Raw genomic sequence first — 13,037 nt, forward strand, 5'->3', positions numbered from 1 at the left:
ACTGGCGTGAAAGAGCGATGCCGAGCACAGGACAAGAGCTGGGGCATGGAGAGGGCAGTCGTGCTGCGGTAACCCCAGGCGCTGTGTGCTGGGGATGTAGCGCTGCCAGGGCAAGTGCCATGGGTGAGGGTGGCCCATAGTAACATCACCAAGCAACGGATTGTGGCATCCCTGAGCGATGGGTTCTGCTGTCACCGAGTCCCCAGGCGATGGGTTCCGTTGTCACCATGGCATGGACTGGGACGTCTCCAAGCGACGGACTGTGATGTCACCTAGCGATGGACTGTGATGTCCCTGAGCGATGGATTGTGACCCGGTGTCCCTCGCTCCTTATAACCGCACCCCTTGTCTCACGCAGCCGGCTCGTGCCCAGACTCCATCCGAGCGAGTTCGTGCGGTTTGGAGTGTTGAGCGAGGCCTTTGGTGCTGGTGTCGTGCTCGCGGAGTTGTGTGTTGCAGCTCTCCGTGCCCGACCCCAGAGCCCTCAGAGGATTTTCCCCGGCCCTGGCAGGTTCAGGCAGCCGGGGCAGCCAGGCGGCACGCTCGCAGCAGCAGAGGTGAGCTGGGAGGGGACGCGTCACCCTGCGGGTGGTGGGCTGGGAGGCTTTCCTTCTTCAGGGCTCCGGCCATGTCTTCAAGCCCTCCCCAGGCAGCCAGCGACTGTGGCCTCTTTTCCTTTTCTAGCGCGACACCCGCTGCTGCAGCGCCGGGGAGAGGGAGCCGCTCGACATCCCCAGCTCCCCGCAGCCCACCGCAGCACCTGCAGAGCATGGCCAGGGAGCTGGAGGACCGCTGCCCCATCTGCCTGGACAGCTGGGAGGAGGCCAGCTTTGTCATGCCGTGCCTGCACCGCTTCTGCTACCCGTGCATCCTGCGGTGGGCTGAGACCAAGGCCGAGTGCCCCCTCTGCAAGAGGGAGATCCTCTCCATCTTGCACTCGGTGCGGGCGGACGACGACTACGTGGAGCATGTCATCTCACCACCCGAGACACCACCAGTCGTCGTCCGCCAGGCAGAAGCAGCTCCCAGACACCCAGCTGCCCACGACCTCCATCGTCCTGGAGCACCCGACCCATGGGATGCTGAAGAGGCTCCCAGCCGTCTTGTGGGCGGTCTCCGGCCCGAGAGCTGGGCGATACTTTTCCAAAACTACCCAACACTCCTCCAGAGCCTGCAGCCCTGGGTCCAACAGAGGCTGAGGCAGATATTTGGCAACGGGGCCTTTCAGGTAACCATGACGGAGGACGCCATCATGGACATCCTGATGAACTATGGGACGGATCCAGAGCTGCTGGTCTTGCTGCTGAGCCCCTACCTCGATAACAGCACGGTGACATTTGTGGAACAGCTTATCCGTGTCGCCGTGCGAAGGTGCAGCAGAGAGGCCCAACGTCTGCTGGGCCGGCAGGATGCCCGTGCTGCGGCGGGGCGGGAGGGCGGCCCTGCTGGTGCCCCTGGCCCTGCTGCCTCCCGAGGAGGGTCTCCCGCCCCCGGCCCAGCCCCCTCCGGCAGCCCTGAGAGACCCAGCGCCGATGAGATCCCCAGCACCTCATCCGCTGCTGTTGGAGCGGGTCCTGGCAGTCACCCCTCTGCGCCCATTGCCGTCCCCATGGAGCAAGAAGAGCCTCAGGCAGAGCCAGGGGAGGCTGTGCCTGGGCCCTCCACTTCCAGCCGGGGCACTGATCGCTCCCCTGGGGGGCCACGGCGACCCCCAAAGAGAAGGACCGGCAGCTCCGAGGACTCGCCAGCCAACAAGAGGCCAGCACCGCAGCGGTGACCCTGCACGGTGCTTCGGGGGATGGCCAAGCCAGGACTGGGCCATCAGCTGGGGGAATCACCGGCCCACCAGGGCTCCCAGCCCTCAACATCCAATTAACCAAATAAAAGAAACACATGAAAACAACGGAACGAGTCTCAGTGTTACTAAGAGTGCAGGTGGCGTTGCTATCCTCGCCCTGTTTTGCTTTCTTGCCGGGAGGGGTGGGATGTTAACACTGAGGGGTCCTGATTGAAACGTTGATTGAAAAAAAAAATAGAAATGGGACACTTATGATTGTCCTTTTTGAGCAGCATGAGAGAGACTGCTGCTGAGACATGCTTCTGCAACTTTTATCTCAAATACTTAAGAATTTAGACTTAACAGAGCTATACCAATTTAAAGGAGCAGATTTGCTTAGTACATTTTTTCTTCTTTTTTTTTTGAAACAATGCCTTCTATGACTTTTAATGTTATTTAATTTTGAATAGAAATGTTCAAATTTTATAGGTTTGTACCATCTGTTTCACCTTTTCTCAAGTACACTAAATTAGTTACATCTATAGTTTGTTCGGTTCTTTCAAAGTGAGATGGAGAACAAAATAATGCAAAAGTAGGGAAAAATTAACCATAAAGCTATAAAAATTGAAAGAAGGATTTATGGTGTGTTGTTACAACATTATCTCATTTTGTTAAATTACCTACTTTTCATTAGAATAGTGTTCCTTTATCTTTGCGTGTAACTACAGCATTCATCCTTTCCTTGTATGCACTTAGAGGCTATTCAGCATCCTAAGGAACTCTAATTAAACTCTATGTGGCATCAAATGCTGACAGGAAGTCTCAGGGACATATAATTGTCTTTTGTAGGACATACAGTAAATACTTTGAAAGCCATTTAAGCTACTGAACGAAGGAGAGAAGGGGAGGAAGGGAGAGAGGGAGGAAGTGAAGTCAAAACAAACTAAAGATCACTGGTTATATCAGGGATGTCCAACAGCTGCAGTAGCTACTTGCCAAAAGCCCAAGGGCCGTTACTACTTTGAATAGCAATTTACATATATCCTTAAATGGATTAACAAATGTCTTATTCTGCTTGCAACTTCTTTGGTAGTTTAATACAAACTGTTTCTCTGCACTGCCCAAACCTAAGCACCTGCTGCTGATTGAAAATTGCTGGAAGAGGGTATATTGGAGTCACGTATTTATGAAGTCAGAGCTATATTTGACTCTTTGCCATACATTACACATCTCAGAGTTGCACCTTACAGCTTGTCTGATATAATAGTCTGCTGGCTATCAAAAACCTAACCAGCACTCTGCAGAGTAAGAAGCAGGCTCTCCCAGCACACAGGCTGTGGGTAAATTCTCCCCTACAGAAACCATCAACTTCCTTTAATTTTCACCTACAAGCTAAATTTCTTGGTTTTGGAAAGCAGAACTCTTAGGAAATAAAGTGTTTGTGTGCTTTGGTGTACTGCATGCTGTAGCCCCAGATATAAATGCAAAGTGGTAAGCATTACATTCTTTATGCTCCTTCATCCATTCCGTTTGCAAGTATCTTGACAGTACTACTAATCACGAGTGTGAAGGTGCTCCCTCACATTTAACCTTAAGTTAGCTTAACTCTAAGAGTAGACAGAAATGTAACTAATTGCTTCTTCTTCCTAAGGTATTTGGAAAGCTTGCCCAAGTCCTATATGGCTGCTTTCTTGTTTTTGCAACCAGGCGCTCTCAGTAAACCAAGTAGCTGCATTACCCCATAAATCTCAGGGGCATTTTATTTAGACCGTAGCACAAAGAAGGTAAAGCTTTCCTTAAGGTCTAGTTTTAATAACCTTTGCATATGCTTGGCTACCCTTTGGGTTTTGGGGTTTTCTGAACAACATGTATTAGTGAGCATAACAGATTGAAACAAACTATTATCTTTTTTCTATACTCCCTGTCAGCTTTTTTCCTGTGTTCCTACCTTCCTTTGAAGGAAAGAAAATAACTACTGCTTGCAAGAGTTTCCCCACATAACAAGCTGCAGGAATACAGACACTTGTGTTTACTCCAAGATGCTATGCACATTAGTTTCAATATACACCTGGCTTTTAAAATTAGTCAATTTTGTAAGCATATATTGAATTTCTAGTTCTATCACTAAATAATATCGAATGCATGAGCTCATTGATCATTTATTTACCAGTGAGTACAAAAGACTGAAGTTGAAGATTAAAGCTTAAGAAATAACAGTGTGTGGGAAGAATCTGGGATCTGTTGTAGTGCAAAGCAACCCAAACCAGTACCTCCACTGCTCTTTCACTCTGCGTTGAATTACACATATTCTGGGGTTCTAATGAAAAAAATTCTATTTCTTGAAACACAAAAGTAAGATTAAGATTAAAAGTTTGCAGTTTCCATGAAAAGACAGAGTCAGCTTCTTCTGAGTGTACTCCACAGCTCTGGACAGATCAGAGCATAATTTTTAGTTATATATTATTTGTGATATGGCATACTTATAAGCCGTACTACGCTGTATCCTACATAGCTATAATAAAAACAATCTAAAACAGGTAAGAGAGAAAAGAGTACGTAAAATGGTTTAGTGCAGCCTTGCCTTCAGTTCCCTCCTTCTTCTACAAACTTCCTGTCTCAGCCTGAGTGGCTGTCAAAGGACATTTAAACTGATGGACCCAGAAGCAGATCTGAGACTGTGGATCAAAATTCCCTGAAAGGAGCCCCAACCCTGCACCAGGGTGAAATACAGCCTCCCCCCCAACCTTGAAAGAAAAAAGGAAACCGACGCACAGGGGCTAGAAGGGAATTGCAGCATGTTCCAGACAGATCCCCAAATTGGATTGTCAGGGAGCCAGGAAATCCGCCAAGGCAAACACATGCTGTTTAATATAGACCAGCCTGAGATAATCTATGCCTCAGTTCCTCATTCGTAAAACAGGAATAGCAGTCCATGCTTTATGGGGAGAGAATGTACCCTAAACCTTTTGAAGCGATCTGATCCCATAATGGAGGAAGGCAAAAAATCCCCAAGATAGGCCATCCCCATTTGATGTGCAAAACTTGGAGAGACAAAGGTTAAACAACTTGCTGCAATCACACATGGAGACAGGAGCACAGCCAGAAATTGAATCCAGACCTCTAAAATTACAATCCAGTTGTTTTAATCACAAAATTCATCCTCTTCCTCAATTAAAATGGGAAACCAGAACACAGAGTATGCGCTTATTCTGTAACTTCAACATGTTACCACAAATACCTTAGAAAAATATATATACTTCAAATACGGTCATCTCAACCAACAAAAGGCATGCACATCACTCTGGAGGAGGCCCATTGATGAACACCTGGTCCCCATGGGCCTGAATAAACACTGTAACATCTGAGTTCAGACAACGTTGTATTGGTTATAGAAACATCTGTTTATGTGAATTTTAAGACAATCTTGTATAATTTACAAGATTAAAACGTTGTTGTCAGTGGCTGAACTGCACTGAGACTAAAGAGTATTTGCCACGCCACCTGAGGAAAGGAGGAAGATACGAGTGGTGTTGCTGTGTGACAGTAACAAAAGTATTCTCCCTTTTTGTTTGCCAGACAGATCCAAAACTATTTGCTCCCACAGCTACTGTCTTTTACCTGGAAGACCCCAGCCATGGACCGGGAGGTGGCCTCGGGGTAAACTGCTCTGATGACCCAGTCCTTTCCACCCTCTTTCCCAAGGCCCCATATTGCCTTTTCCCCCTTATAATTATGTGGAGATTTGTCACATGATGAGAACATACTTGGCCCCATCATAAAGCTGTATGAGTGCCCATGACATCATGCAGAAGGTCTCCTTTGGGATCACAGCAGAGATACGCTTTGGCTATATGATAAAAGCCATGGGATATGCAGACCCACAGAGAATAAATTGCCCACCCCAGACTCAGGGTTCTTCACCAGAGTTTTAACTCAGATGCATTACTAGTTTTTAAAGTCATTCTGTTTTCCATTGTTTGAAAGAACTGTTTTTTTCTCAACTACAACTGCTTCATCACTTTTCTTCAATGGACTGAATCTTAAAATTTTTACTGTTGTCCTAAACTACCTGAAGAAAATAAGGCATGAGAGCATCCAAATTTATTCTGAATTATTAATATCTCAAAAACTCCTCCCCAAAGTAACGATAATTTCTACCTGATGACAGTGTTTCTTCCCACCTATTTCTTCTTTTGAGGGTCTAGCATACAGGCATCAGTGACTGCAAACTCAGAACTGATCTTAGAGTTCAATAAAACAGGGACTTCTCAAGGTTTCTTAGAAAGCCTAGTTCCCCTGCACAGGGCTCTGGAAGGAAACATTCACCTCCTGGCACCCTGAGCAGACTGCAGAAAGGTCATGTGGGGAAATGTGCAGCACTGGCAACAGAGCCAGTTCTGTTCACCTACACTTGGCAAAGCCTGAGTTTATAGCTACTTCTTTCTTCCCGTATTCTGTTATGCCTTCCTCACTTCTGCTAAAGCCTCGTCAGATTTTCCAGAAGCCCTAGAGCCAACAAACTATCAGATATCTTCCATCCCAAGTTTCCTTCAAGGTGGCATCACTAGACTCACAGCCTTAATGAGAAATCTAAACAGCTTCAAAACAGGAATTTGGAATTCAAAACAATCCAACTGTTCAATTCAAGAGAAAAATACATTAGACTAGAAAATACGTAGTCTTTTAGAATGACGTTATCCCTCTAGAAGGGAAGGCAACTGCTTCTGCCCTTCTACTCTTAGACTCTGAGAGGTTAACATCCATTGCTTAATTTTCAATCATGCTATAAAAACATTCTCCACTATTTGCTACCCATTTATTCTATTTCCACATACTCTTACCTTTCTGAGTGGACAGGATGTCTCTCTTTAGAAGGGCAAAAGCCAATAATGTTAATGATACAAAAGGTAATAGCATTATGCATGGAGAGAAAGGATTCAACCTGCTGGCTTGTCCTCTAGAAGAACAATCCTCTAGTAGCACAGCCTTTTGGACAGCAAAGCTTACTTACTGTGTTTTGATTTTTTTCCTTGGGAAGTAATTTGTACTAGCTATTAATACTTTCAATAATTTTAATAGTTTTGACGAATAAGTAGTTTGGATAGATTGTATTTTTCCATTTCTACAGAAAACACCCTAGAAAATTTTATAGATACGAACCTTCACAGAAAATAAAGACTGCTCCACGCTCTCAAAAAAATCCACATGAGGTTAAGACTATGTACTTGGCTGAAAAATTTTTACTTTGAGATTTTCATGGAGATGTCTCAGCCTCAATACTTGATGGTCAGGGCCCTTTTTTGCACTGGCAAGTCTGACTGCATAATGCACATTTGATCTCTGGCAATCTTTAATTGTACATAATTTGTAGAAATCTACAGCAGAACACATGGACTGCATAAAAATACCTTGCTAGATGTTATCTACATAGGTAATGTTTTTTATCCCTTAATAATTCATTAGGTATAGTCTTAAACCAAGTTACAATGGTTTTAGATTTCACTGCTTCCACTGAAGCACTTCTCTTTGGAAGCATTAATGCCAGGAGAAACAGTTCTCAGGTGGCTCAACACGAGACTGTGCTCTGCAGCCAGCAAACAGAAAGAGTCCTTTGTTCCACGCGGGCTCCTTCCAAGCAGTTGGGTATTTCTTTCGCCTTTTTCCCCTTTCCTCTTTTCTGGCTTACAAATTAACCTGCATGATTTTATACAAAATATTCTGTAAAAAAAATCATAATCAGTTCCTGAAAAGAAAAAGATAATACTGCCAAATTATGGCTTTTTACTTGAAGGACTAGGTAGGAAGCATGGAGCAAAGGAACATGGGAAAAATTGTGAGGCATAAGAAGAGAAAAAAAAAAGAAAGACAGCACCAAAAGGAAGGATAGGAACTTTGGAAAGGTAGTCAAAACCTGGTTAAGTAAGAAAGAGGAAAAAAACTGAACAGGAGCAGGCATGCAAGAAGGCAAAGATCTGTAATTCCTAAAAGCTCCTGGACCTCATATGAGAAGTCCCTCACAACTTCTCACTAGGCCTTTGACCTGAGCATTTTTTTCCTCAAGTTTCAGCTTTCTCTTCAATCTACTGAATATTAAAAAAAAAAAAATCCACCAGCAGCATACTCTTCACTTCACCTTTTAATGGCAGGTCCAAAAAAATGATGGCACACTACTGCTTCCAGGTCCACCACCAATACCTTTAGTCCAAGACTGATTTAGAGGCGTCATAATCCAAATGACAGGATTTTTTTGTGTGTCTTATCTCTTTCTTTATTTTAACTTAGAGTTCAAAACCAGCAAAGGTTGAATAGTCAAGCATTCAAACCCTAGGCAAAACAAGAAAGAAAGATGGCTCGGGAACCTTAATTTACTTCTATTTGCAGGGGGGATATGATTAAGAAATATGTGGCACATGGTAATTGTTTTTCACTTTATCAGTTGATTTTTTTTTATTTTTGTTGATACTTATAAAATATTAATAAGTTAATGCTCAGTACAGGAGAAGAGTTTCGGAAATACTAGGGAAATCAAAAGATATAAGATTAATTATTTGCTCAATAACAAAAAGTGAATCAATGTAAAACTTGGTTCCCAGCTTTCCATCTTGTGCTCTGAGATTGCTACTCTTCAGCTGCAGTTGAGAACTGTTCTTTGAACTTCAGTTCAGTGCTTTATTATGCATAGTTCAGTTTGCTGTCTCTTGTACCAGTCTTTGCCTTCTGATCCCATAAAAGATCAGACAGCTTCCTGGTATCTCACTATTTCTCTCCTTCACAGAACAGGTGCACAACAGTTTTCTAAAGTGCTGTAAGATCTCAATTAGGATTTCAGTGGTTATAAAAATGATTACATGTTTTTGCACTCTGTCATCAACAGCTGTTTTTAATCTTCAATAGTTAGCAATCAATTGTAAGAAAAATATGAACATGGATGGGTTAGTGGACAACCCACTATAGTTATCTGAAGTGTTTCCACTCAAGCCATTGGGAGTTCAGAGATCACAAACACTGAACAATAATGTACTTCTGAAAAGCGTCCGTGTGTCTTTACAAATTTGCTTTTACTCTTTATTTTTAATTCATCCATCACCAACACTAATTTTATGCCACTAACACATAAAAAGGCCTCAGATTGCACTCCTCACTCCATTAGTTGATCAACTGCAGTATCTATTTCAAGAAATTATACAATATAGAGTATTAAATTAAAACTAACACATGAAGTAACGATGATGAAACAGAACTGATCTATTTTCGTCCTCATGACTGGCAGCTAACAAAAATCACCAAATCACCACCAAAGTCAAAATGACACTAACAAACACAGGTTTTTTACCTAGCTACCCAAAGACAGGATTCTAGTCTTGTTTTATCTGACTTTTCAAGTTATAATAATATAATGTGGGTAAATTTACAACCGCAGCAACCTAAGCATTTTACCCATTCATTTTTAACCACTCTTCCAGCCCATACTTGCCCTGTAAACAATTACTGTTCAAACGTCATGACTCTGTGGTATTTTGCTTGTCCAAAATATGAAATAAGCAAGCAGACGTTGCTTAAGAAAATTTGATCAAACCAAAACCCACTGTAACACAATGCTGTCCCTGTCTGAAAAAATTTCATCCGTTCTGAGTTTTTGATCAAATTAGGTATTTTTAGCAAGCACACTGTGGTTGCAAGCAGTGCTTACTGTGTTTATGAACTAAATTCTTACAGAACAAAATTGGTCAGACTGCATTAAGTAATTTTCCAAAAAATACTTACTGAAGGTTGTGATTTGGGCTGTTTGTTGGACCTGTAAACATAAAACAAACAAACATTGCTGGCAAGTTTGGCTCAAGGACAACAGCATTAAAAAAGTCAACAGCAATCTAAAGGCAACTCTCTTTATGGAAGGTTTGTCTCAAGACTCAAACAAAACCCTCTGCATTCCTGCACATAATTATGCATTGCTATTTTCAAAGCCACAAATAAAAATCACATGAATTTACTGTCTGCTCAGGCAGCAACTTGAGTGGACTTAATTTTTGTTAGAAAATACCTCCTGCCATAAAAACGCAGGCTGTTAAAAAGACAATGTGTTATCTTGACACAACACTTACCTCTTAATAAGCCCCACTTGAGCCGTACTATCAGAGTTTATGGTATTAGCAGGGCATGCTCTTAACCTTTGTCACAGTGGGAACAAGGTCCAATACCCAACATTTAATGAATCACTACAGCTAAACCGTGGAGTTAGCTATTTTCATTACAAAATCAGAAATTTTAGGAAAATATCTCTGGAGTTTTTTTCCCATTCCTTCAGAAGCAAATTAAATAAAAGCTTGCCTTCCAGGCTGGATGATTAAGTCTCCAAAATGCAGTGTAAGTACCTCTTGAAAGGTGTGGTGTTACCTTCAGCTGTCAGAGGGCAGAATTTGAGGCCAGGCTTCACACAGCAGTACAGATGCGGTATTTCACAAGGATGGGCCCAGCACTTTGAACATCATGTAGAAAACCGATTCTCATTCTTCTCCTCAGTTTTTTTTACAACTCCAGGCAATGAAATGTTACCTTTTTGCACTTCATACTGGCACTTGTTTAAAACTTTTTCTTCACTATGTATTCACAGACCTTTCCATCTGTATTTACTTTCTTTTATTAGCAGTAAACGGGTATCGAGTTCAACCAAGAAGTTCTGCACTGGGGGAGAGGCCCCAGGCAATGGCTTTATTAATTTCCTTTTGTGTTGAGAATTCTTCTTAAAACATCAAATTCATTTCTCATTATGCTATTGTGAAAACTCATACCTAGTCTATAAAGCAGTCTGAGTAATTATAAAAGCCAGAAACTCACCAAGCCTTACAAACAACACTCCTGTTGCAGTTATCGTCTTCATCCCATTCGAAGCCACGCACTGGTAGTATCCCGTGTCCGTAGTATCCAGATCCTGGATTCTCAGACGCGAACCATAATCTGTTTTTCTGATGATGATCCGTCTTGGCTCCTGAACCACTGGAGCATCGTTTTTTAGCCATCTGACATTTGGAGATGGATTTCCTGCTACCTTGCAGTGGAGGATTGCTGTTTGTCCCTGGACTACAGTGATATTGTTTACTGGTTCCAAAAAGGTCAGAAAGTAACCTAAGAGGGTAAAAGGCCAGAAAAGATCAAACTTCACTTGGGTTAAAATAAAAGACTGCCCAAGGGCACATTTTTAAGACATGCTCTTGGAAACAGTCTCAAGTTTTCTTTCAAGCATACACTAAAAAAAAAAATGCAATTCACTGTCCTAGGCACACCATAGTATCACACTCCAATTTGTCTTTCATGATTGACTTCATGTCTGTCTGCAGGTAAGTATGCAGATTAGAAGCATGAATTAATACCATTACAATCCTAACTCCCTCTCTGGTCACCTATTCTGAAGCAATACTGACATTTTGTGGTTAGTTTCTATGTTTCCTGGGAAATGGTTAGTGCTATAACAGAAAAATACACCCTTAATCCATAAGAGAGTAATCACAGTTGTAACCATGTTAGAATATCATTATAATTTTACCACATAATGTTCTTACATGGTCATATGTTTGTCTTAAAAATAACTAAAACTGGAAAAGTTACTTTTAGATATTACTTTGACTTGCCAGATACTCATCTGACAAGAAAATCTTAAGATGTGCCCGATCTTCACAGGCTTATCTTACAATTTAATTTTAAAGATGGTACTTCTCACAGTCAATTTAAAGAAAGGATGTTGTAATTGCAGAAGTTGTGATACAAAGGGCACTTTTAAATTGATTATAGACTGCCATTTTTCACATCAAGTCCTAAAACAGTGCTAAATTGGACAACAAAAGGTCTGTACAGATATTGACTAATTAGGATTCATAGGTTTAGTTTTATAAATGGAAACTAAAAGCACTAATTTGTAGTTTGTTGAAAGCAAAGGGCTCGTCAAGAAGCACGTATGCTGTATTGATGATCTCAAGTGATAAAAAAAAAGAAATAATTGATGGAAGAACACTGTAAAAACTTGACAATCAAAACTTCTGTAGGTTATTATTTTTTTACTTAATTTGGTGTTAGTAGTCCTGCAACTGACACACATCACACTTTGAAAGCTTGTAAGCATGTAATTCCACTGAAATAATAATGATTGTCAAAACAAGTAAGAAAAGTATCTAGCTGTCATGCTCATATGTTTGTTTTGATAAATTTATACCATCTAGACATAGAACATCAGGAACACTTATTATTATATTACATTTTTATGTCAGCTGGATCCAAATATCAAATAACTTTGATGGTTGTCCACATGTGACATTTCTTATCGGTTAAATTATTTTGTAGTTGTTTAATTAGGAAATAGCATATTACTGTGCAGGAATCTAACACCAGTAATGCAGTGGTCAACATTTGCAGTCTAATTGCTAAAATACCTTAAGAAAATTGATGCTCTGCTTTGATTTATGTTTGACATGACCATGAAAATCAGTTCCTCTGTAATGGCTAGGTATAGAAACATCAGAATATAATGAATTTGCAAACCCAGATTTTGCTGGGAAACTTGTTTTTTCCAAGTTTTACGTTATTCCTTACCACCAGCCTTTCAAAAGAAAACCTGCTTTAATGAATAATAAGAAAATACAATGTAGGCAAGTGTGAATTTAGAAAATTAAGTAAACCCAAATATATGTAATTTCCACATGACATTGCAAACTTATAGGAAAATTATTTTGTCATCCCTTTTCCTCATAAAATAATATATTATTCTATGTGCAATTTTATATTCGTTTTCCCTATTGTTAGCCTACAAATCTTTAGTGGACTTTAAAATATTTTAACAGAACACAGAAAAACAGGCGTTCTTTTCAAATGCCTGATAAAGAAGTGAAGAAAAAGTAAATGAATGCTTTCTTCAATGCCATGCCACAACATTATCATCTCTTGTAGTTTCCAGTTACATTTCATAGCTGCAGAACTAGAATTACTAGGATGATGTTCTGGCAGGGAACAGAAAAACAGCAAATTACCTTGTTGACACAGTGAATAGAAGCAATTGATTAAAACTATTACTTAAGCCAATATTTTACATATATACAAGCATCTCTAGCAGGAAGAAAGAAAGCACAATCAATCCTACAACAAGTTAGAAAAGGAATTTCCATGGGTAATTCACTCTTAGCTCATTATTTAGGGAGTACCACAATTTATTTTGCCATTTTTTCATAATCTGTATGTAGTTTATTCTCATCAGCACTGTTGAGGCAGAGGATAT

General features: G+C 41.2%; 1 protein-coding gene across 1 annotated transcript in view; it reads right to left on the reverse strand.

The window, feature by feature from the left end:
• The window catches only part of ROR2 (receptor tyrosine kinase like orphan receptor 2), a gene marked incomplete at its 3' end in the record, with an annotated part of 153,332 nt that overhangs the window by 25,651 nt on the left and 114,644 nt on the right, over window positions 1-13,037 (reverse strand). Inside the window, exons 3-4 of the mRNA XM_082012950.1 lie at window positions 10,613-10,900; window positions 9,542-9,572 (exon numbers count right to left, since the gene is read on the reverse strand). Of these exons, the coding sequence (XP_081869076.1) occupies window positions 9,542-9,572; window positions 10,613-10,900 (319 nt within the window). The remainder of the gene's footprint in view (window positions 1-9,541; window positions 9,573-10,612; window positions 10,901-13,037) is intronic.

This window comes from Phaethon aethereus (genome assembly GCF_964289735.1).
Source record: "Phaethon aethereus genome assembly, chromosome: Z".
Classification (NCBI taxonomy): Eukaryota; Metazoa; Chordata; class Aves; order Phaethontiformes; family Phaethontidae; genus Phaethon; species Phaethon aethereus.